Genomic DNA, 26,748 nt, shown 5'->3' with positions numbered 1-26,748 from the left:
GAATGGGTTTGGGATGATTGACGTTGTTTCATCTCGTACAGGAAAAAGTCGCTCAGGTCTTAATTTTATCTCTCCTCTTCTGTTTTGTCTTTTCTTTTGTTTCGATCAGATCAATACAAGAAAATGGAGATTTGAAGATTGAGCAGAAAATTGATGAAGTAAGTTTGGCATAACATACTTTCTTCACTGTGTTAAAATGTATCTGTCTATCTATTGTTATTTACACCCTGGTAAAGAAATACAGGCTAAAAACGTTTTAAAACTCAAGTTTTGCCGTCTTCACATTTCACAAAAGTAGGTAAAACGAATCAGTGCTGCAACAGCAGAGTAAGTAGATAAAACTCCTAATTGATTTGGTTTGTTGGAAAAAGTTTTTTCCTTTTATGCTTGCTGTTTTGTCACTTATAATAAAACACAAATTTGAAGAAGTCTAAAAACCTACAGAGCGAGGTATTAGTGAATATTGTGACTGATGTCATCAAAAGCCTTGGTAACGTCTATAGAGCATGCAGCATCGGCTTGTTTTTATCAGCTAAATTAACATCATCCGCTGTAGCGCTGCAGCAGTCACTTTGCTCTGAGCGAGCCCAGAGGCTCACATCTGTGGCTGAAGAGCATTTTTATCCCTCCACAGGCTGCGGTGTTGTGACCTCAAACACGGCACTTAGAAGTTAAACTTTATAGTTTGATACATAATGTCAAGAAGTTTGCAGTAGTACTTTTTTTTTTCCCTACTTAATTAAACTTGTGTGAAAAAAGGTGGACGTTCTTCTGTTTTTAAGTCGGTTAATAAATAATTTATACCGTAAAATAAACGCAGGATCATTACAGGAAACTTATTGTTCTTTATTTACTGAGCATGTCAAATAAAGAAATATTGTCGGGTCAACATTAAGCGTTAATTGTTAGTATTTGGCAGATATTAAAAAAAGATAGTTCAGCCATAAAATTTCATAGGATTTTTATTAAGCCACCTGTTGGGCCTCTTATTTTAAAGCATTGATTCCAAACATTTTAAGTAATTTGCTTTTCTCATAAATAGCCTTTATCTAAAGTTAGTCATTATCCAACAGTGCAACAAATGCTGTACAAGTATCCATGCAACTATGCCACCCTTTCTTTTTCTTATCACATGACATCAGTGAGCATAGATGCCACATATATAGAACAAAGGTCTCATTTTACCTTCTTTTTGCAGCCAGAAAGTCCCACTCCCCTCACTGTCCATTGAATGCAGCATAGATGGATTATTAAAGAATTTGGAAATGAGGACTTAAAATCTTCACATTTGAACTTGTTTCATTACCAACAGATCATTTATTAGTGTTAATAAACTGCTTGTTCACCACACTGAAGGGGTCATAAAAGGAGGCACGCTAGTTAGTTTGCTGATTTTCTCTGTTTTTCATCCTTAATTATGAGCTATGTGCTGTTTTGATTGTAAGGGACAAGTAAGAGCTACACTATCTACAACGTGTCTTATATCTCATACTTGGCAGCATAACTATAAACATAGTCAAATACTGTATATTATATAGGTTAGCTAGTAGAGTTTGAAAGCATTTAATAAACATCTATTGAAAAGGCCAAACCAGCCTGGATATTGCATGAGGAATGAGAACAGAAGTTGGTTCAGAGAGGAATTTTAAAGTGAAGAACGGTTTAGTAAAATGTTGTGCAGGAAATGTCTCCCATTCTGATTGCTATAAGATATCAGCTAGCCAATGGTTTGAAGCTTTCATTATTGTAAATATTGCAGGTAAAGAACCACCAAGGTTTTTTGTTGACACCAGATTGTGACGAAGACCCTGATGACTGGATGACACAGATATAATATGACTGTTAAAAGCCAGCTTCAACCAGCCAGAGGAGTTGAGGTCGACATGCAGAGTAATCATATTGAACATTGCGTACCAGAATGTCAGTTTTCAATGTCGGATCTTAGAATGGATCCTAGAATGCAGTGATTTATTAGTAAGTCGTTGAAGCTTTAATTGAAACCCTTACCTAAGATTCTCAAGCAGTTTTTCACATAGTGGTGAGCGCAGAGTTAATTCTGAACCGCTGCTGACAACATATTCAGCATTTTTTCTGGTGCTCACAGAAATAATTACTTTATTATCATGTTGACCTTAGCTTTCCTTTGAAATAATATCACATGTCTGCCTGTGATGGATGTAATGCAGCTTTGGCATTTTTTTATTTGAAGTACAAATACACAAATCAAAGGGGACTCCATATCTTGATAATTACAAGAGATATGTCTGCAAGCAGACTTCATGATGTGTTTGACTAGTTAAAGTAGGAGGCCTGCCTGAATCAAGAATTAGCTTTTGCAATAAGTTGCGTTTTGCAGAGTCTCAGGCAGCATTGGTTCACAGGTTGAAAACAGTTCCACTAAGGTTACTTGGAATAAATGTTGCAAGTTGAAACCAGATAGTCATTTTAACCTGGATGCTAAAGCCACATGTGGATAAGTCTAAGGGACAAGTACCATAAACTAAAGAGAAGATGCTTCTTTTTTTTATTTTAAAGAGTGGTTTGCCATTATCTATGTTGCATAGAAACAACACTGGTCAAGGAAAATCAAAGGCAAAGAAGTTGATCTTTTTGTCAGATTTTCCTTGCCCTCCTACTCACCTCAGATTAAATATGATGGTACGGCTCAGGGGATCTTTCTGTTTTGCCAAATAGTTATGAAAAATAACTCCAGTTGAACAGATATTCTGGATCCTCTAGGCACGTTTTCCCAGAGGATTGGCTTCCTTTGAAGTTTAGAAAACCATTTATTCTGTATATCCCATTGAGTTGCATCAAATATTTTTGATTACTGGGAACAATAAATAATTTGAAGGGATAGAAGAAATTTAGAAGTATTAAAAAGATGCAGCCACAAAACCTGACAATGAGTTAAAAAGGAGAAGACAAAAAATACTTATTTGTGCACTCGCAGCATCGCAAATGCGCAACTACGCGCACAGCCAGAGACGGACTCCATTCTGGAGAAGTCCAGAACAGCAGTTTACTGCAGGTCAACCTGCCTCCTTCATTACCTGAAAAGTTACACTGAGCGCCTCAAACAGGGCTCATTTCAGAGCAACCGTGGAGCCAACCAAAGGGAGGGAGCCTGGTGGGTGTGTTCAGGAACAGGTGGAAGCAGAGCGGTATAACCCAGGCGAAGATGTAAGTTACAGCTAATCACTGATTCACCCAGCAAGACATGAGGTGGAGGTTCACTCTAATGAGCATCTTCAGGGTCATGATGAGGAACTTTCACCTGAGCTCCAGGTAAATTTAAATGATCTGGCTGTGATAGAAAACAGTAGCAACCTTCTCTGTGAGCTTCTAGCCGGATTTGCATCATAATGTGAAAATATCTGGTCCTTTACTTCAGTCAAAATAAAAGCATTTAATCCTAACATATCTGAACACATTAAAAGGTCCTTCAGATCAACACATTGATCTCATGGCTGCCGCCAGTCTTATAGTCTAGATCTACATTTACACAGAATCAGGTGTTCCTCAATAAACCAGGAAAATATCTCCTGGTTCCAGTAAGACGTAGTAGAAAGTTCAAAAGTAAACCTCCCTCTTCTCTTTCATATCTTCTGTGCTGATTCTAAACATGCAGCTCTGGGTTTAAAGATGCAGTATAATTAAGAAATAAATCATAGCAATTAATCACAGGTGAACCATTGATTAGTTAAATATTTTATTTTTCTGAATTACACATGTAATATTATATAAACTAAACTAATTAAACAAGGATGGAGTTTTACTGAAGGTGAGACATACTTACCATATGTATACAGTTATTAATAACTGTAATATTAGTACTGATAAGGTCCAGCATGATGCTCTATGCTACATTTTAAACACCACAAGTTAACACCCTTTCCTCTCAAAGTGTTTAATAGTAAGAACTGAACTAATGTCTCTTATGCTCAGTGCAGAACAAAAGACTGTGTTGAAAAATGTTTCATTTATTATTTTTTGGCAGCCAAATTTCTTCAGAAGTGGAACGAAGGGCTGAAAAAATGGCGATAAATGAGAACAGGTTTATAAAAGAAGGAACAATTTTAATAAAATGTTTCAAAGGTCTTGGCATAATAAAATAAATGTGTTTTAAGATTTTACCATTTGACTAAGATTTAGGAAAATCAACTTTATACCACTTTCCTTTTTTGAAATATAAGAATAAAGACAATGGAGCCTCAGGAGTGGAACACTTTGATGAGAATGTAACGTTTAAAAAAGGTTATTTATGTAGATGACAAAAGAAGCACATTTATCTGGCCCAAAGTAAACATCTGAGTTTGTGAAGAAAAATGTTTGTCAGCAAAAATTTAGATTAAGTTCAGCAAAATGGTTTTTCTTCAGTCCTAAACTCTGTTTCTTCTTGTCCTTCATTCAGCTTCTAACTAAAATAAAAAGTAAAATTATTGCAAACCTTTTTTGTTTGATTCACAATAATTTACATTCAGTCTAAAACCAGCCGAGACAGAGAACTGGTACAATATGTCCTATATTATTTTAACTTTAAATTACCTATAAATTGTCTTATTGAAATCTAAATATTTTGGATTTGGGCTAAAGCCCCCAATGTTTTGAGACCCTAAAAACGCCCCTGGTCTGGGCTGACCAAATCTGGGCTGAGTAACGTTACACTGCTGGTGTAATTAAACAGGTTTTACCTCCTTATCCATTTATTACAAACATGAGCCTGTGCATAATAATGCTCATATCTCCCTTTCCTTTCACTGCTACCAGTTCAGATGGGGTTTTATTTATTGTAATCATATATCCAGTCATTGACTTCATCAAGTAAGGCTATCAGATGTTTTTGTGTTTTGTATAAAAAATAAAATATATTTAGCTCAACAGTATTGGGGATATATGAGGGTTGTCAGTTTCTTTGGACAAATCAAAGCTCGTCCATAACTGTTTGGTTCAAAAGAGCGGAAATATTGTTCAAATTCTGAGGAAAAGGGATTCGAAAATAAAACAAATGTATCTAAAGATGGTGTATCTGATCATATTCCCGGGTCAAAGGAATATATTACCATAAAGAAGGGGGACTCTATTCACAAACCTGCATTAACATGCTGTTGTGGTAACATTTGTACACAATGGGATCAATGTAGTTTGGGTTGTGCGCTGACATCTGATGCATAATTTGCTTCTCAACTTTCTTCAGGCTGTGGCTCCTTTGAGAGAGAAGATTCGTGATCTGGAACAAAGGTGTGCATCTCTATTTGTTTACAGCTTGTCTTATTCAAAGCTTTTAAGGAAATCAATGTATTTTTAAGTAATAAAAGACAAGGACATTTTCTGTACCTTGCATGTTGTTAGAATGACAGTGAGCAGTGTCAGAGATTTGCATAAAATTCCTTCATCTAATGGATATTTCACAAGAAATGCAGCAGGAAATGTTGCAGTAAAACTGACTGAGTCACAAATCCTGTTTAACTTGTTATAAACATATATCTATTGATCTTTGATGCCACGAATTTTAATGATGTCTGCATTATTAGAATGCAGAAGCAATTGTTTATATTGTAAATCTTTTGTCCTGACTCTATTAACCTGCACTGCATTACAAGACGAGAGGACCCTTTGAAAACAAAGTACTTTATATGTGGTTTAGCTTTGCAGCTGTGTGGGTACAAGCTTAGCAAAGATTGGAGGCGTTGCTTTCCTGTGGTGGTCGTGCTGCTGCTGCTGAACAGCTCCTGAGGTTTTAGAGTTTCCTAAAATTAGTTTGCCATGAATGCTGAGAGAATAGATATTTTTGGTCTTTTTGTGTTTGTTTTTTTTGACCACCTTGTTTGTTTTTGTCACATTTAAATATTGCTCCATCTGTTAATGATGAAAACATATTGGTGTTTTCACCAGCTTCTTGATTTGTATCTAAAGCAAAGATGCAGTGAATGTAAATAGAAAAAGTGGATTAAAAATGATTGGCATTATATTCAGTAACCGCTGCTGATATCTGTAAGACTCCAAAGTGCAACAGAAGAGAAAAAAAACAAACTTCACATTACTTTATTTATATACACCACCGGCCAAAAGTTTTAGAACCACTTTCTCATTTTCTGGTTTCTTTATGTGTAAGACTGATCACATTGTACGTAGATTCTCACTAAATGCATCAAAACAGTAAATGAACACATATGGAATTATGTATCAAACGAAAAAACTGTAAAAGAACTTTAAACATATTTTATATTCCTTAAAGTAGACGCCCTTTGCTGTGATGACTGAAATATTAACCTTTGGCGTCTCTCAATGAACCTCCTGGAAGTTCTTTCAAGACTCTTTGGAAACCATTTCAGTTCATTCACAGTTTTGTTGCCTTTGGTGAGAATCTACAATGTAAATAGTCATGGAAACAAGTGAGAAAGTGTATCTAAAATGTTTGATCTGTAGTGAATTTAAAAAAGCAAGTTTTCTCTGGAAACCCCAGGTAATAGTAATTGTTTTGTTGTTTACTCTGTTTTTTTTATTTTTTATTCTCCTTGTGGTTTTCTTTTGACTTTGCGTTATTAAAAATATGGTATTTTCTCCTAGTTTTTCTCAGAAATATCCACCGGTGAAGTTTCTCTCCGAAAAAGATCGAAAGAGAATTTTGGTGAGTGAAAAACTTCCATTTCAAATGTACAATTTCACTTCCAAAGATTTAATTGTAATTTTATTGAGGTCACATCTTAGCTCTGACTGAGAGAAAGAACATCTAAGTCATGTGGATATTGAGTTGGGGAGTTTGTGTTCAAACCGTCTTCCTTAGGTACCATGGCATGCCATATATTGATATTTGGAAAGCTGAATGCTTCTTCTGGATCTCACCATCACACGTGGTTGTAGTCATGCTCTTGATGTGATCTGGTGTCCTCCTTGTCTATTTGATGTTTGTTTTACTGCCTGGAATGCAATAAGTGTTTAGGTACCATTCATTTAGGCTCTTCTTGCCTGTAATCCAATTGGTGACATTTCTTGTTTAATGCAGCATAAAATGTTCTATAAAGTAAAGAGGTTGTAAGGTGCAACAACAGTATTTCACTGCCAAAATTGTAGACGTCGTCCAGAAAGAACTTTCTCAATAAAATCTTGAGATGGAAATGTTGTTTTTTTTTTGTTACCTGGATAGACTACTCGTTACCTGGGGTCTATTTGTTTATTTATTGCTTCTTACATCGTTATGGCAACTTTCACCTGCATTATCACATATTGCATGTTTTCCTAATATTATGTAGTCCTGCTTAGCACGCACGGTCTTTGGGTTTCAACAACCGGGGCTGCATCCTTTCAACATAGCAAAGACCACCAAGACTCCTACGGATCCAGGTCTACAGTGTGCAACTAATTTCATTGCACATTTTTCTTAAAATGTTAAATGTGACTTTTCTTTGTTTTTTCTGTAGTGTTTTCGCTGCTCAAACGTGGGGATGAATTATTTCAAACCTAAAGCCAGTCAAGAGCAAAGAAGGAGACAATATTTACCTCTGATTGGCTCTGATCCTTTGAACAGATACATTTATACTTTTGTGCTGTGGGCTGCAGTCTCATGTGGAGACAAAAAGCAGTCTGTTGTAGGGGTGGAAAGTAGCACCAGCCACCATCAAAATGCAGGTAAATTTAGGAAGTAGTGCACCACGACCTGTGGGGGGCAGCAGTGTGCCTGAACAGGGCTATCTGTCTGATTGTGACGTGACCTGAGCACCCGAGGCTCATGTCTCCTTTAGATCAGCAGCTGTATGGGAGAGATCTCAGCACAGAGCATAACAGCTGAGATTAAGATGTTTAACAGTAAACATTTAAAGCACTTACTTTATGAAGCAGAAGAACGGCGCCTCCTGTGAGTTTTCTGTGTGATTATTTGGAACCAACACGAAAACCTGTTTCTAGCTTATTACTGAAGACTTTTAGTTACCAAATTTGCAGAATCCTTTAAAAGTAATTCATAAAGAATTGCAAGATTTTGGTAGCTTTCTTATTTTTGTAATAAATGCAGGTGATATTTTAATTAACAAAAGTACTCAGAAAATTAACAAGCAGATTTTCAATTGTAAAAACATTTAGTTAATTACATTAAATCTGTTCTTTTATTTAAATTAAACTAAATAACGTACATATTATTTATAAACCACATCGTTATAGAAATGATACAGGTGAAGGAATTTCTTTTGTAAAATTTAAAATTCAGAAAAAATAGAATATAGCAGAAATGCAACAGAATCAAAAGAAATAAAACTGATTTCATGATGGCGCCTTAAAGTGCATGTTTGGTATATTGTAACGTTTCTTTTATAGTAACTAAATTAACAATATTTTTCAACAATATAAAATTTTGTGTGTGTATTTTTTTTGCAACCAATGTAAATATAAAAAGTGGCCTTGCAAATAGTTTTTAGGGACTGATGGAAATGTAATTTCCACCCCTGGTAGGTTGGGATGAAATGGAAAAGCCTGCGTGCAACAAGGTCAAAGGAGTAATGTCCACCAACAACTAGACTACCCACCCCCATATCAAGGTTTAAGGGTGGCTTTTAAAAAATCGAGTATGAAACATCAACAATTTATATTCTGTTGCAAAATAATTACATTTTTGCGTATTTTGTGTTAGTGTAACTATTGGCACAAATCCAGAAAATTGCACATTGTCGATGTGGGTGGGAAATGAGAAGGGTAACATTTTAAGCTATAATGTTATCATGGTTAATCTGCTTTTTATGTAAATGTTGTGGAAGAGCACCTAAAGTTAAGTGCGGCAGTACAAAGGTTTTTCTTCAGTCTGAGACTCGTGTGCATGACAGAATAATATCACAGGTGTCACAGACTCTAAACTAATAAATAGCTCTTTAGTTTCTTTGAAACTTCACTGACGTAAATAAGTGGGACAGAAAAGAAGAGCAGACTGATTCTCTGAGCAGTCAGTCAGAGGTCACATTAAAGTGGCGCAGCTGTGTAAGTCAGTCTGTTAATGTGTCTGCAACGCCGCAGGCTTGTGCCACATATAAAGTGAGATGTACATGTTACTTGGTCAGCCCTAATCAGATATTCATTGCAGGATGTCACTGAAAAGCACCAGAGGGGTAATTCCCACATGAAACCAAAATATCCCTTTGTCCGAATCACGAAACGCAGTGACTGTATGAATAGACCTTAAACAGATATCCGTGTGAATGCCAAGACGCAGTTTTTCCATCAAAACATTTTTCTGTGAAAATTCTCAGTTTGGTGGTAATAAAGTATTGGCTGACTGGTTAAATTTAAAATCTGTCCTGCCTGTGAGGCATTCAGGCAGATCTATCAAGCATCCAGGGAGATATTTGTTATTTTTACCCCCAAAAGCCTCTTAGAAAGAAAACTGCTGTCCATAGTTTTAGTCCTAAACATAAAATCACGAATTTAGCAAAAGCAAATAACTTTTCTTGTGAATTATGTAAAACGCACATCCCCTGGTCTAGTAGCAGGCCATCTTTACAGTACAGAGAGCTATGTTTGCCCTGGTTTCTACCAAATTATAATTTTATTTTACCTACTGAATAAAATGTGTATGGTTTTTGTGGGGAAATTAAAGAACAATCAATTTTTTACTGATTTTATGAGGGGAAACCTTATTTTATATAACAAGGCCAACTGAATCATTTTCATTTTTTCAGAAAATGAAGAAACAATGAAAAGTTAATAATTAGAATAAAATGAAAAAAATAAAAATAAAAACATTTACAGTCTAAACAAATTGAAGGACTAAACAAAATATTCCCTGTACCTTTATCATCCTTCAGCTGTAGATGTGCCATGCAGAAAAATAACTGATACATCTATTCTTCCTATTAGATTTGAGGTATATAGCAACATTGGTTATTTCTATAACCTTTTTTACCCAAACTTATGAAGAGCCACACATGGCACTAAAGCTGCACATTGCAGATCCCTAATCTAGTCCAAGACATAAAACCCTAAATGACAAATGTTATCCAAACTCCTTTTGGGACGTAGCAAAGGAGAGAAAATGGTTGACAACGCAATCTAAACCATTGCTTAACTGTTTAACAGTATTGCCATTACTTTGATAGGCTACCTTTAGCTTATTCCTAATAAGTAAAGAATTGAACAAAAGTCACAATATAAACAACGTACAGTTGAAAAAAGCAGTATCCCACCTCCCTGAGTAGTGAAAAGTATGACGACGAACTAGTAAATAACTAGCTGAACTACTTCCTGCATAACAATGTAGATTGGGGTGAGAGTCGTTAACAGCAAATAAAATGTCAATACATTTTGTACATGAACAAAACACGTAAAAGGTAAATACTGATCAAAAGTACACGTATAAAGTGTGATTCACTAAGCACTGCTTTTTCAAATGTATCACAAGTAAAAGTACTTAAAAATTTTAAATATGATCACTTATTGTGGACCGGTGCATTTGATTTAAAAACTTTCCCTTTGAATATATCCACTTTTTTCAGTTTTGGGATACTATTAAAATAAGGGAATCGAAGAATTTTCCTTCTCAATAGTTTAGATTTGAATTGCTACCGAACCATTTCCATCTTGCCCCGTCTCTCCAAAATCCTAGAGAAGCTGATCAACAACCAACTCAAATACCATGTGGAGACTTATATTGCTCTTAACACAGTCAGGTGTGGCTTTTAGTCTGGACACAGTTGCATCACCTCCACACTCAGTGTACGTACTCAATGATATAATTTGTGCCACTGACAAAGAGTACTGTGTAGCTGCATTTATCGATCTGTTAAAGGCTTTCAGTTCTGTGGACCCCAGATTATTATTGAACAGCCAAAAAGATATAGGACTTTCAAAGACATGTGTGAACTGGTTCATGAACTTCAGCTCCGATTGTCTACAGTCTGTGAGGGTAGATGGTCTTCTGTCTGATCCCCTACCGCTAACCAAAGGGTTCCCCCCAGGAAGTGTACTGGGTCCTATGTTATTTAATGTCTATGTTAATGACGTCATCCTTGCCACAGATGGTTCCCGTGTACATCTACATGCTGATGACACCAAGATTTGTCCAATACCTCCGTGACTACTGCATTGTCCCTATTTATAACCAGTTTTCACAGCCTCCATTGTGCCCTCTCCAGCCTTCACTTAGTTTTGAGCACAAACAAAAGAAAAATCTTTTGATTTTTAACAGAAACATACCACAACCAGATTGTCCCCCTGAAATTTCTTCTTCAGATGGCTCTGTAATTGACCTCTCAAGACTTACACATATCTGGCATTTCGTTTGAAACTCATGGAGGTCAAATCCAGATTTAATTTTTTTTCTTTATCCTTCAGACATCTTGCAAAACACTTTGGTTCAAAATGGCACTGCTCCCAATCCTGGATTATGGTGACAGATTAGCTTTAAAAACCCTCCTCCACAAACTGAATGTTATTTACCATGTGGCTATCCTCTTTGTTACTGGAGCTTCATTTAACACTCACCACTGCCATCTCTACTCCCTGCTGAGTTGGTTTTCTCTTCATTCTTGTAGGCAAATCCACTGGCACCAATTCATAAAAAAAAAAAAACCTCTTAGGAAACCTTGGTTAAATCTACAGTCACTTCTTAAATTTCACAGCATAAACCGCAGTCTATTCTCTAGTAGCCTTATCAGTCTTCTTGTCTTCAAAGCCCATACCTCATTTGATCACACTTCTTTCCTCTTTTCTGCTGCAGTTGACTGGAATCATCTACAACAGACACTAACTCCAAGTACCTTGATTATATTGCCAAGAGTATTTGTCCGTCTACTTTTTTTATTTTTATTTTGTGGCACTAGTGGCCTTATATTTTCAAGTTGAATGATAGGAAATGGGGTGGAGAGAGAGAGGGAAAGTCAAAGCAAAGGTCAATGGGCCGAGATCTGGACCCGTGACTGCTGCCAGCAAAAGCATCTTTAACTATTCTGTAAACATCTTCCACTAGGTTTAGGAGTTTGTTCACAATTAGATGAGAAAACCAGAATTGTAACCTCTGCTCTAATTGGTCCCAAAGGTGTTCAAGAAGGTTGAGGTTGAAGGTTGATTCTGTGGAAGCTAGTCCAGTTTCTCCACACTAAACTTTATCCACGTGCAGCCATGGGAGTGATTGTAACACCAGAATTCATCGATGTGGTGGTGGGCCCTAATATCTTTGGCAATATAGTGTATGTATTTTATATTTCACTCATCTCTTAACTTTATGTCGTATGTTCTTGTGTTCTTAATTTGTATCTGCCTTGCGTGCTGCCTCTTGGCCAGGTTGTCTTTCTAAATGAGAATTAGTTCTCACCTGACCTACCTGGTTAAATAAAAACAAATAAATTCTGCATCAAACAACTTGAGCAAATAATGTGAAAAAGTCATATGTAAAGCAGCCAAGTAACTTAAAAAGTCATTCAGTTTCAAGTGTACATCTTTGTTTATCTGTTCGCAACATTCTTTAGGGGAAAGTCCTGTTTTTCTGAGCCTTACCCAAAAGCTGCTTTTTGAATGAGAATCACTCGCTTGTTTCAAGTGGATTCAATCAAAGGGAAACTGATGTTCTCAGACTGAACAAACGTTTCACTACATGCTGTTTTGAGCATTCTGCCATTTTACATGATAAAACAGGACTTATATCGGGTATATGAAAAATCAAGGTGTCCTTAACTTTTCAAGGAGAGAAAAATATTTATCATATTTTATTACTAATATTTAAAAATTGGGCAAGTTATTTATGCTTTTTATTTAAGCACTCTTGTAGCAAACAGGTGAACGATATATGGATGAATTTTGCAATAAACTTATGAACTACCTGGTTTCCTTCAGTTACCATAAAAACTGTACAGCCAAGAAAGGAGCAGTTTGTGACCTAAAAATGAAAAATGGTTTTCTAAATAATTGGCAAAATGTTCAGTGACTGCAGTGCACAGCTGACAAACTCTGAGCGCCGTTGTTTCACTTGAACGATGTTTCATTTTAGTTGTTCAGTGTTCACTCCCACACCATCCCACTTAGGCTGCTCCCGTGGTTTAAGCAGGCATTGTATCACACGCTGCGTACGCTCTGCTGACATTTTTAATATTCAGAAGGAAAATGTGTTCTTCAGCCCAGCATGAGTCACCAGTGTATATTGTTTGTCCGAATGAATTTTCTAAAATACAAAAAGAAAACCCCAAATCATCTCTTTATCATTGTTGAGCCAAATACAAGTGATCTTTCATGAAATTTTTAACAATATATATATATATTTTCTTTGGTACTAATGGGCCATTTTATTTTAATGAATTATTTTCATTTAGAAAGGTTTTAGCTACCAAACTCTTAAAGTAAAAATGTGCACAGCTGTTTTTTTTGTTTTTTTTTTCCAAAGTAAACTCATACAGCTTCTCTTGCAAAAACAGAAAACTCTTGGTGTGTGAAATTTCATGTTTTGTTACTTTAGTTCATTTGTTTGCACTAAACTACATTTTGTGTTTTAGTGCTTTCTAATAGAATTAACTTATAAGAAAAACATAAGAGGACTAAGCAAAATGTATCATCCTTCATCCCTTCATATGTGGTTATTTGTCCTCTAGATCACAGGAGGGGCTGGTTTCGTGGGTTCCCATCTGACAGACAAGCTGATGATGGACGGCCACGAGGTGACGGTGGTCGACAACTTCTTCACCGGCAGGAAACGAAACGTGGAGCACTGGATCGGTCACGAAAACTTTGAACTCATCAACCACGACGTGGTGGAGCCGCTTTACATAGAGGGTGAGAAAACGTAGTCATGTCATGATATATTTTACGTTCTCTACCTTCTACACATCAGCTTCTACTGTGGAGCTGAACTCAAGTCTTACAAAGTCTACAAACTTTCTGAAGAAAGAAGTAAAAATATTTATTGAGTAAAAGATGGCATTGGATTCTAATGACAAAATATTTGTAATTTTAGTTAAAATTTATTTCCATTACAAAATATGTTGTCTAACTACTGTGATTTAGTATGCTTAATGTTTAGTATAAATGTGTCTCAAAACCTTTTATAATTCTTCTATTGATTACTAGGTAATTGTCCATTGGTTTATTTGACTTTTATTGAAAATAGTTACCTTTTTTTTTATTAAACAGTCACCCTCCTTTAAAAGGGTAATAATAACTCTTCTGTGCCAAAGTTTCCATTAAAAGCCATTCTGACACCAAAACTGACCTAAGATTAAAATTGTTAAATTTATTCGATCTTTTATGCTCTCTTTGAAACATTTTTACCAGCTGAGGTATTTTTTTGTACCTTTTTACATAATTTAGTCAATTTGTCATACAGCTCTGCTCAGAGGCATTCACTGTTCCCACTTCATCCACCTTTGATAATTCTTAAAAACAAAGCTTTGTTTGACAAGTATAAATGTATTTGAATTTTCTCTAATACACGAACGGCCAAAACTATACATACAGGCTTAAACAAAATTAAACCCACACTAATATTCGAATAAATGACCCTTAGCAAGCTGCAGGGGAACCTTCTGTTGAGTCTAGGATGAGATTAGCAATCCTATTTAAATCACCAGTTCTGATATTTGACTCCTCTTATCAGAAATGGTTGGATTTATCTAAACTGGTTCGTTTGTTTGCCACAGGCTGGCATTTTCAGCATAATTAACAATTTAACAGGGTTAAGGCTGATGATTTTGAAGGGAAATTGAAAAGTTGAAGTAGAGAGTTTTTGTCCTTCATTATTCCACACACTTTGTGGAGTACAACAGCATCAGTGTTTGTAAAACTGCACCCATGCATGATCCTACCTCTACTGTGCTGGACAGCATTTAGAAACTTATCTTGACTCCTCCAAACATACACATTACCATCATGGCCAAACAGATTAATCTCAGTCTCCACCGACCATCACTAGAATGCATTTGGCGTATCCATGTGGGCCGCCCTGAAGTTAAGTAAAGCTTAAATGTTTTTAGTGTAGTAAGAGGGGTTCTTTCTTGATCTGCAGCCTGTCAGTCCATGTCTAAATAAAACTCTCTTCACTGCAGAGAGTGATCAGGGTATTGCTGTATCTTCCAGCTCCTGGGGATGTACTTATTTCCTTGAGAAGAACATTTCAAAAAATGTTTAAAAACTGCTTTTTAAGCTATTTGGGTTGTGGTAATAATAAAATAACTTAGCAGATTTGTTGATCACCTCTACAACATTGACCCCCCCCCCAACCACTGAAACTTTTGGCTTGTTTTGAATGAATTTCCCCTTCTGTTGATCACTAGGTGAAAACTGTCGGTAATCGGTGTTTTGTTAAGATTATGACAAAGGGAAGGATGCAAATGTTGCTTGGTTTGAAACACACACAGAAGCACATGTTGCATCTGATATCAAAATATGCTTACATTACAGCTGCACTACATTGCAGCTTCGCATGTAACTTGGTAAGGAGCAGGTTTTTACAGGTTAGTTAGGGGAAATTTCAAAATGCTACTTTTTAATTTTTCAGTACAGAAATACATTTAGCTGAACTTGAACATGCTGCCTTGGCGTTTAAGTGTTATTTATTTTATCATTATCACAAGGCTACCATATCAGTTTCCAATCTTTCTAAGTACGCTCTCCAAATTGCCTGAGTTCAGAGATATCCTCGACTGAACCAGCAGTTGCTGTTTGGATCTTTGTTTGTGGTTTTCTTGTTGACCAGCTGCTATCTTTCTGTCATAGCCATACCCAGCGATTCGACTTGTGTGTAAATGTGGCATCTATTGGCTGCTGTGTAAACATCAGTGTCAGGGAGGACTAAAGGAACATGAAAAACAACTCACTGCAGAGCACGTGTGAATGTTTGCTGTGATAAATTGTCAGTGTCTTTGTATGACAAGCTCACATGGGTTGTGCACCTTGAACTGTCTCTCAAGATTCACTCATGTTTATGGTAAGAAGACCTTGCACTAGACCCTTTTGAATAATTGAATGCATAAAGAGTATAAATGCTTCAATGTTGTTATGGGGAAGATATCAGTCAGACATTAATAAAATATCCCTGCTCATTCTAGTTAATTTCCTTATAGTTTACAAGTGAGTTTATAAAAATGTTTTTCCAATATCAGACATATCTGAAGTTTCCGACCATTCCAACGATATTTCTTAGTGCACTTTTACTGTCAAATGAGGACTGAAGTTAGATCAGTGGTAGTGAAATGAGTGAAGGTCATTTTTGAAAGCTTTAAATCAAAAAACTGGACTACAGAGCAGATGAGAAACTTTGAGGAAGAAGAACTAAGGTAAGAATGGGGGTGCACCTAGTTAATTAAAATAAAAAGTAGATAATGTGCTATCGTTTGTGCAAAATCTTGGCCAGTTTGTTGAAAAAGAAAAATCTTAAGTTTTAGATGAAGCCTTTTGATGAGTTAAAAATTTTAAACATCAAATATTATTTATTAATAAAACGTATAGAAAATTGTGTGAACTATAATCATGCCATGATTGTATCTTTATTACAAGACGCATGATTTTTGTGTTAAAATGAGATTTAAAAAGTAGATTCTTCTGAATTGTGTTGAACATGTTGACTTATGCTGCTTGATAATCTTTACTTTCTGTGGTTTTGAATTCATTTCAACTGGTTAAGGTGTGCAAAGCGTCATTTCTTGAGCAGCCAGTACCTCACCGTTGATCTTCATTACAGGCGTGATCACAGTTGGTCAGTTTCAGGCTGGGTAGTGATTGTAGCTCACTGAGCCAGTTAGAAATTAGCTGAGGTCAACCAAGAGGAGTCGTGTTTAGAAACCCAGAAAGTGTTAAACAGATCAAATTTCCACTGAGCTTTTTCTTTCCTGTAGCTCTGTCTTTCCTGTTTGCTTGGACATGAGGCCTGCTTTGGGCTTGTTTAAGCTATTTTAAAAATGAGAAATAAGGGCAAATAAAACTTTCCCCAGATCCTTCTCAATGAACATGATACATGTTTTGAATATGACATGTATTTTTAGCCTTAAATATCTCAGCTTCAGTCAACTCGAACTTTTCTAGAAAAATGTTCCTGTTCTTCTAAATCGTCTTTGCCTTTCATATGAAACGCAGACCTCAAATATGACTGTCATGCAAAGCATTTCTTTTTACCTTTTTTCTAGTAAGATTTTATTAGGTTTGTATAAGTGTATGGTGAGATCAACAAGCACTTCTTCTGATGTTTTACAGTGGACCAGATCTATCACCTGGCATCTCCAGCCTCCCCTCCTAACTACATGTACAATCCCATCAAAACACTAAAGACGAACACAATTGGTACTCTGAACATGCTCGGTGAGTAATCATGTTTGTTTGACCTCAGTTTCTGCATAAAACCTTTACAAAAATTGACATTTTCTACAGTATGGCACAAAGTTAAAAGTATATTTGAAAGCTCAAATGGAAAATGTTCCAACTTACTGCGTGGATAGATTTGTACAAATTAAAAGCCAACTTACTTTATGTCTATAAAGAAAAAAATAGAAATATATTGCATTACCAGTTCAGGCCGAGCCAGTTGTCGCACAGATAATCTCACATTTGACTGTAGGATACTTTGCAATACAGAGAGGGAATAAAGGAGTGTAAGGTACCCAGATCATGTAGCTGCAAAACAAGCCCACATAATCACTCCTGCTTGAAAGTTGGTATGAGGTGTTTGTCCTGATATGTTTACTTATCTCCAAATATGGTGCTGTGCATTTAGTCAAACATCTCTACTTTAGTATCATCTGTCCAAAAAGTCATCTGAGTAATTCACTACAACTTTGCAAATCTAAGTCATGCTGCCATATTATTTTTAGGGTTCCTGGCAACCCTTTGAAGCAAGGCAAGGATTCATAGGGCATACTAATTTTGTCATGTCCTCAGGCTGAATCCCATTTTCACCCATTGCCTCTCACTCTTAGCCCTTAACCCTGCCTTTTAAGGAGGTAGTATTTTATTTCTTTTTCGGGAGTAGAGGAAGGGGTAAGGAAAAGGCCTTGTAGGAAATGGGTTTCAGTCTAATTGTTCCTTCCTAAATGTAACCATTTAACATGTTGACAGGCCTTTGGATTCTGAGATGAAGCTCTTGTTTTTTTGTCATATAATTAATGGGTTTATATTCATTTCTCTGAGCACTGGATTGTCTGACCTTGTGTTCTTTCTCACATCTTTTTCACTGTCTTTCCTCTTTAGCATGGCTTTAACACTCACCTGCATGGTCCAGACCAGCAAAGTGCTAAATCTCCTGCTTTATAGAGGTGGTAGTAGTTGCTGATCAGCAATTAATCAAGCACCTTGTGAAATCCTGCAGAAACGGCGGATGTACTTAGTATTTCTGCATATAACGTTTCCATTTTGTTTCATATTTGTTAGAAATGTGATCGGGTGGACGTCATCGATGGCTCTGACTTTAAATATTTTTAGTTTACACATATTTCTTATTATTGTTTTGTCTTTTTTTATTTATGTTTTTGGTTCTGACAAAGGTAATGACAATTTTTCTCAAAGCGCTCTCTGTGCAGTTAGTCTTCCCCAGTACGTATACCACCAGTCAAAGGTTTGAATCCACCTTCTCATTCAATGGTTTGTCTTTGTTTTTATTTCTACCTCTGGGAACTCCTTCGAGACTGTTGGAAAGCCATCTCAGGTGACCACCTCAGGAAACTCATGGAGAGAAAGCCAAGAGCTTGCAAAGCAGTAACCACAGCAAAGGAGGGTCATTTTAAGGAATCTGAAAATATAAAAGATGTTTTCAGTTATTTCACAATGTTTTTGTTTTCTACATCATTCTATATTCTTTTGCTTCACACTTTTAATGTCTTCATTACATATCTACAATGTAGAAAGTAATAAAAAAAAAAGGTAAAGTCATTAAATGACAAAGGTGTCTCCAAACGTTTCACTGATCGCGCATATTGATGCCAGTACCTTTTTAATTAAGTCAGTGGTTCAGCTCCAGCCATTGGCTGCTTTACTGCATTACTATCTCCAAACAAACATGGCGGTTTGAGCATGAATAGAATAGAATAGAATAGAATAGAACAGAACAATGCTTTATTTGTCCGTCACAGGGGAAATTCAGTATATTAGCAGCAGAGTGAAAGGAAAATGAAAAGCACACAGATTCACCTAAATTTGAAAATAATGATAAACAATGTACAGCAATATTAAATATACAAAGTAATAAAAACTATACTCGTGAAAAAAAAAATAGAAGATGAAGATTCTACACATGGCCTTGTAACATCGATGAGGAAAATCAATAATTGGAGAAAACAACTTTCCAGCAGCATAGTTTGAGTCTTTTTGTCTTGTTAACTTGTCAACGGCTTCCACACTGAAGATGTGCAATTACCAGCCCAGAAACGCCTCCTGTCATTTTCAGGAAAGCAGAACAAAAACTCAGGAGATGTGGCAGATACTGATCTATTTGTGTTTATTCACACTATTCTTTAATTTCTAACAAACTCAATGGGAGGGCGTTCTGGCATATTTTCAATAAAACAAACAAGCAAAAAAAAAAAACGTCTTTTGTGGATGAATGTGATAAAAATCACGAATCCTCCATGTGTCTCACTGTGCTAGCAACACAGGTTTGTCCTCATGCAACATCATTTTCCCTTATATGGTCACGGTGAGCATTATAATGGGATTTTAAAATATGTTTTTAACCCACTTGTCTTTGTCTAAACGCATACAGTTTTAAAATGTGTTTATTGTATTTCTTTTTGAGTTGTGGTTATAAAAGACAGCTGGGATAAGACCATTAAATAGATAGGTAATACTTTTTTGGTTAACCTTTAATTTATAAACGATGCATGAATCAGTACGTTTTAGAAAGGTCAGGCTCATTAAATAAAACGCTTTCATCAGTTTCTAGTAGTTAAATATCCATCTGTACGAAGTATAGAGAGTATAGGAGTATCAATTGCAAACTTCATGAAAGGAAATAGAGAACTGTATTATGAAAATATATTTATCGCTCGAGTCACAGATAGAAATGGATTATAGTGGATACTGTCACTAAAAGAATCAGTAATTAAACTGAGTGATCCCCTTAATATAATAATTAATTAACCAAAAAGGCATAAATAAACATGAAATCTGCTTAAAGGAAATTCTGAAAGCGTTTGAAAATTAATGTTTTTGTTTTCTTTAGTTCACAAAGATTCAGCCTTGTTAAATGGGCTCTCTCTCTGGAACAATAAACTCACAGTTGATGCTCATAATTTGGATTTTAAATGAGTTGCGACAATTTAAGCATGCACCCAATCCTCGTTGCTCAGCACATAACCCCGCCGCCCAACAATCCTGGGATAATCTGAAAGTCCCATCCCCAGACCAGGCCCTTTTAGTCACGAAAGTGTGCACCTGGGAAACTCTGCTAACATTGTGTCAAAACCCTGTGGAGAGCTTTCAAAATCCCGGGTAATGGTTGAAAGTCCCTGCAGTAGAAAAGGAGCTTCTCTTACTCCAGCCGTGGCTCACACAGCCGCTGTCCACCCAGGGAGTTCATGTTGAGGCTGGAAGGCTGCTGGATGTTTAGCCGTTCTTCTCTTGGAGTTCAGAACCAAACCTGTTGGTGAATAGAAAGCTTACCTTGATGAGAGATTACAGGAAATGGCAGTGAATAAACAACACAGTTGAGTTTTAAACAAGTAGATCAAGCTTGTCTGTTGGATGGATTTGGTACTTCTAGTTCAGTGTGCGCCAGCTGCTCAGTCAAAAAGTGTTTTCTACATTAGATAGTCGTTAGTAAAAATAGATTCCACTGTTTTAGATAAATGATGAGAACAAGTTGGAAGCTGACATCAAGGATTCGGAGTGCAATGGAGGATTCTTACTGAAGGAAAATGACCGTGATATTCAGTGGAGAGCTTCAACCTTGGCAGACACAAGATCATTGCTTAAAGAGATTTACTTTGTAGACCAGTATAGGAATCTGGGCATGAATCCAGCTTGTTCAAGAGCAGTGTTTCTGCCTTTGTAAAAGCTACAATATTGACAGTTTTGTCTTTTAATTGCTTTATGATGCTGACGGCCTGCACAATTATTAGAATTTGTCTCATAATGCCTCATCTCACATTGAATGTGCTGCCTGTTCAGTTTTTGCTTACGAATGCAAAGGTCTGAATGAAATGTTTTATTTATACAGCCAGTGAGAGAAGAAAGAATCGGTCTTCAGCCTTTATGTTTTCTTTATATAAGCTGTGCTGTAGCAGTCGTTACCCCATGCGCACAAGGCTGCGCAGCAAATATTAAGTGAAAATTGCTTTTCTAACTGCGGTGGTCCTCGTGTGTTTAAGAGCTGCACTTAAACCAACATTGCACTGGGTGTATTTGTACAGAAAGTTGAAATTGTACATAAATTTGAGTGAATGCCTTTCATCAATAGACTTCATTTTAGAGTTTGAGGTGCTGTTAGGGGCACGTGTCAGAGGTCCGTGCATCAAAGTGTTTATCAAAGAAACTCTCATGGTTCAAATCCTCCTGTCCAGAATGATCCCCCCCAATCAAAAATGGCATATCTTTCCACCTATGAGGGCTGTACATATAATCTTGGTAGGACAAAAAAAAAACTAAGACATGAGATTACTACTAAGGCCTCACAATGATGATTTGTGTTGCTGTGTACTAAAAAATTTACATTGAACACTGTAAAAAATTTATTTTTTGATCTGTCTTAAAAAAACAAAAAACATTTTACTTAAAGAGAAAACCACCTTTGAATCATATGATAAAAGCACAATTCATCTTGAAACTCTTAGAGGAACATCCAGTGAGTTAAAGTAACGATTTAAATGCTAACAAGTAAACGTGTGCATTTAAATTGTAACGCTGGATTATTCACTTGGAACTAACAAATGTGCCTTTTGGACAGATCTTGTGCCATTTGACCTTTCTCACATACCACACTGGAGAATGTAATCATATTTCATTAGTATATCACTCTGGTTTTTACATTTCCTTTAAAGCAAACTGCTTCTGGCTCATTTAGATGGTTTATTCAGACTCTATGGATATCTTCCTTTTCAAAAGGGACCAAAGAACAGAAATTAAGCTTGTAAATGAAAAATCACTGTGGTGGTAAGTATCTCTGACCCCCATTGATCGGCTTGGTTAATTGACACCTCTATCAACCCGTCCGTCTCAGGAGAATGAAAAAATAACACCACAAGTGCCTTAAAAACAACCAATGCTGATCCGAGACAAAGAATGTGTCAAAGATATTCTGCCAGTAAGAGCATACCTCTTATGAAATACCCTTTATCTTTGTGGAGAACCAGGAGCTTTGTGTTTCGTTTCTGCCTGACGCAGATTCCTAGCAGTAGTGTGCAGCGTAGAGGGCAGACAGCAGTGATGACTAAATTATCAACAAATATTATCTTTAAAATCATTAGTGAAAACCACTGAAATCATCATTGTACCTATTGTAATTGTGATTGCTATACTTGTAGTAAATCACAAAATAACCACATTAATCAACTTTACAACACACTGTACTGACAGACTACACAGGGCAGTGAGGTCAACAACTCTATTAACCAGTTAAAGCACAGTCTTAAATACCCTCCTCACTCTGCTTCATGAGACATTAATGACTCACTTGACGGATGGCTGGTCAAATGTTGCCCTGCAGATAGGTTAAGATAAAAATACTTTTTAGTTAGAACGGTGAAATGTCTTCTGGAGTAACATCAGCCTCATTTAGCGCAACCTTCAGGGTTTACTGGTTTCACTGGCACTCGCATGAATGTCGGTAGGTTTTTATACACTGCATCCAGTATGGTTTGATATTGTCTTACGTTATTTTAAGTTGTGTGTTTTTTTGTGCAGAAGGCCATTGACGTTTATGCTTTTTAAAACATAACTGTTGACTTTGTGTTGCTTTGTCTTTTAGGACTGGCCAAACGAGTGGGTGCAAGACTTCTGCTGGCCTCTACTTCTGAGGTTTATGGAGGTAAGACGGATCTAACTGAACCAGAGCTGGTTTTTACTATTTACATACTGGAAGAATGTGTAGGCATGTAATTTATTCTAAAAGTTTAAGTGAACTGAGTTAGAATCAATTAGTTTATAGGCATTTTGACAGATGGCTAATGCATAAACAATGTCGCTTGAGCTGGCTTCACATTTTAATGCAGTGTTTTGCTGTTATTCTCTTCCTAGTTTTCATCCGTTTGATATAAGTTTGGTTTTTTTTGGATTTCTTTTTACTAAATACTAAAACCACTTAAAGTTTAATTTATGATTATCTAATAAGGGGCAGAGAAAAATCAATAATACATTGTTGTCTCGTCGTCTTCCGCTTCATCCGGGACCGGGTCGCGGGGGCAGCAGACTCAGCAGAGACGCCCAGACGTCCCTCTCCCCAGACACCTCCTCCAGCTCCTCCGGGGGGAGCCCAAGGCGCTCCCAGGCCAGCCGAGAGACATAGTCCCTCCAGCGTGTCCTGGGCCGTCCCCTGGGCCTCCTCCCGGTGGGACGTGCCTGGAACACCTCCCGAGGAAGCATAGATGCCGAGCCACCTCAACTGACTCCTCTCTATGTGGAGGAGCATCAGCTCTACTCCGAGCTCCTCACCCTATCTCTAAGGGAGTACCTGGCCACCCTATGGAGGAAATTCATTTCAGCCTCTTGTATCCGGGATCTCGATCTTTCGGTCATGACTCAAAGTTTATGGCCATAGGTGAGGGTAGGAACGTAGACCGACTGGTAAATCGAGAGCTTCGCTTTTCCACTTAACTCTCTCTTCAACGGATCCATCTGTCAATCTCCCATCACTCGTGCACAAGACCCAGAGATACTTAAACTCCTCCACTTGAGGCGGGAACTCGCCTCCAACCTGAAGAGGAAAATCCACCCTTTTCCGGTCGAGAGCCATGGCCTCGGACTTGGAGGAGCCGATCTTCATCCCAGCCGCTTCACACTCGGCTGCGAACCGCCTCAGCACATGCTGTAGGTCTTGGCTATACAATAATGCTGTAAATTTATTTTATTTCAAGAAAATACATTTTGTTGTTTTAAGAACTATATTTAAACATAGGTCAACGTATGTTTTCCTTCAGTCATTAATTAAACCAGATTTTCCTCATTAAAAACAATTTACTAATATAAGAAAAATGATTTGGAGTTAACATTTACACTGTCTCTAGATTTTTACGTTCGCAACTAGTTTCTCTATCTTTAAACTCTGTAAACTCCCTGTCTTTCTAAGAGAAAGCTGTTCCTTCCTTAACTCTGATGTTTTCAGATGGTTGCCAACATTTCCAAAACCAGCAAAACAGACAGAGATTAAACGCTGAAAAGATCAAATAGAGCAACTTTGATGTAGTATATTTTAGATTCCAGCCTTACTGGTATCTGCTGTTGGTTCCGGGTCAGTTAGCTTGTAATTTGATAACTGGATTTATTCAGGTCATCTTGGTCCGGTAGTAGAAAATATTGGTTTGGTTCACCTTATCTATGCTCTGTGCTACAAAAAAAAAAACTAATAGCCATTATGCATTGCTTTCCCGTGTCACGTATCTCTTTTTAGTTTGGTAGTTCAGACTTGGTGAAACTCTGTTTTGCTTTCTCCTCTGCTTACTACTTTACTGACAGTTTATACTTTACACACTAATAATATCTGACCCAATCCCACCTGAAACTTTCACTCCTTCATATAGTAACTGTCTTCATTTTTACAAAAGTTTTTAACAGCATACCTGTGTAACTTGATGACAGCTTTGCTACCTGGTATTCCAAATATTGACCAATAATGGCCTGTTTAAACTTTGTTTATAATCGTCTTTGTATTTGATTTTATTGTGATGTCTGATTGTGACCTTTTGGGCAGGTCATTCTTGTGAAAGAGATGTCAGTCTCAATGGGACATTAATAGGTCAAATCCAAAATAAATAAAGATTAGTTTTATTTGTAACATTTAGATATAACAGTCTTATACAGGAGTAATGAATGACTACTTTAAAATTGTATTCGTCTTTGACTTGTTGCATCTTACATCAAATGCTCTTAATGCACAAATCTGAGGATGACTTTACTGAGAGGCTGTAATCTGTATCCAGACGGATCAATGCTGCATCGTGCTTCATCTCTTCTGTCTGTGAGCTGCCAGTCTCCTTTTTTCACTCTAAAACATTTACCCGGCGAGGTGTTTTAAAAAGCAAAAAAAAAAAAAGAATGGTGTGACAGCAGGTGGAAAGGCTAAATAGTGTTTAAGATGAGAAAGTTAGCAGCTCCGTCAACAGCTATATTGCACCTGTCGAGCTGTGAATGTCCCATTTTCACATAAGTAAGGTTTAGTTAAAGAAGCTGACAAACCTGCAACATCAGGTGTACTTTAAGCCAAATAATTTCATTTAACATACGTTTTAATTTGTTATCTGGAAAGTCTTTCTGATCACAGTCCCATGTAGATGTTTGGCCACTATTGTGATAATTAGCTCCTTGACTCTCTTAGCCTTTCAGTGTTTACCTGCAGTTTGCAGCGACCATCGAGGTGCTTGATGTTTGTTTTACATAGTTGCTGTAAAAAGGTGTTCTTGTGTTGTAATAAATAGAAAAAAAAGACAGCAACTGTTAAAAATGTACAAAATGACACCATGATAAATCATTGCAGAGATTTTTCCACCCTTAAAACGATGTATCCAGTATAAAAAAGCTGAAATAGGCTGGTTGCACTTTGTTGAAGCAGATTTTGATGTAATTTTAGCTTTCAGTCTTATTGGGAGCATATGAAGCTCAAGCTTACCTGGTTGAAGCTTGTTGGCATTTGCTCATTTTCATTTCTTAGCTAACTCCATTGTTTCCCGAGAGACCATGAAGGAGTAGCGTTTTAAACTTCTTCCAAAATAAAACATCATACCCCTGGCTAAAATCCTCTACAATCTTGTGGAAGAATGTGCTTGGACTAACAAAATCTAACCTAAACTTTGGACCACAACACAAAAAACACCGAACATTACCATAGTTACATAATATCCACTGTGAAATATATGTGTCTTAGCATCATGATCTGCACATACTTTTGTTCAAAAGAAATAGGGGTCAAAATACCGTCGTTTTCAAAACCCTTTCAGGAGTCTGCTACAAAGCTAAAGATGAAGACACGTATTTTTCTGCATGGGAAAAATCATGAATGGCCTAGCCAAAGTCCTGAACCAAATCTGACAGAAAATTTGTGCGATAACCTGAAGACAAATGTGAACAAGAGATTTTTGGTAGATTTCTGCAAGGCAGATTGGCAAATATCGGCAAGTTAAGGTGCGGGATGCTGATTATTTCCTAACCAAGAGGTTTGAATGCTGAAATTAAATGAGAAGGTACCATTTGTTGGTCTTACATTTGAATTATATGCAATAAATTTCACATATGCGGAAAAGGTTTTTAAATGATTTGTCATAGTTTCATTTCTTTACGTCGCAAAGACCTGGGATTTTTTTCAGGTGTGTGTGGCTGCAGCAGTTTTAAAATGTCAAGGCATCACCAATGCTGTTAAATCTAACAGCCTCATATTTACATGGAACCTGTCCGTTCGCTGCAATTTGCTTTCTCTGCTTTTGCAGACGGGCAGAAGGGAGCAGCTGATAGCAGGATTTAGTGATCTTGATTTTGGACGCAGCAGCTGTCTTTAGGAAGCATCTTGTTTTTGAACAGAAAACCCAATCAATATTCAGTAACAAAAAACTCATTTTAGTTGCTTATATTGGTATTGCACGCTACATAGCGGTTTAATTCTTTTGAGCTTTTTCTCTAAATACTTAAAATTTTCAGTAGAGACTTTGAGTTAAAATTTGT

General features: G+C 36.8%; 1 protein-coding gene across 2 annotated transcripts in view; it reads left to right on the top strand.

Annotated features, from left to right (window-relative positions):
- Positions 1-26,748, top strand: part of uxs1 (UDP-glucuronate decarboxylase 1) — a 53,832-nt gene that overhangs the window by 5,506 nt on the left and 21,578 nt on the right. For both annotated transcript variants that reach the window (XM_047370379.1, XM_047370378.1), the window contains 6 exons: positions 110-158; positions 5,198-5,241; positions 6,571-6,631; positions 13,560-13,740; positions 17,152-17,256; positions 22,850-22,909. In XM_047370379.1, the coding sequence (XP_047226335.1) occupies positions 110-158; positions 5,198-5,241; positions 6,571-6,631; positions 13,560-13,740; positions 17,152-17,256; positions 22,850-22,909 (500 nt within the window). The remainder of the gene's footprint in view (positions 1-109; positions 159-5,197; positions 5,242-6,570; positions 6,632-13,559; positions 13,741-17,151; positions 17,257-22,849; positions 22,910-26,748) is intronic.

This window comes from Girardinichthys multiradiatus, chromosome 7, assembly GCF_021462225.1.
Source record: "Girardinichthys multiradiatus isolate DD_20200921_A chromosome 7, DD_fGirMul_XY1, whole genome shotgun sequence".
NCBI lineage: Eukaryota > Metazoa > Chordata > Actinopteri > Cyprinodontiformes > Goodeidae > Girardinichthys > Girardinichthys multiradiatus.
Note: the sequence above shows the minus strand (reverse complement) of the source record. Positions and strands in the feature narration are given on the sequence as shown.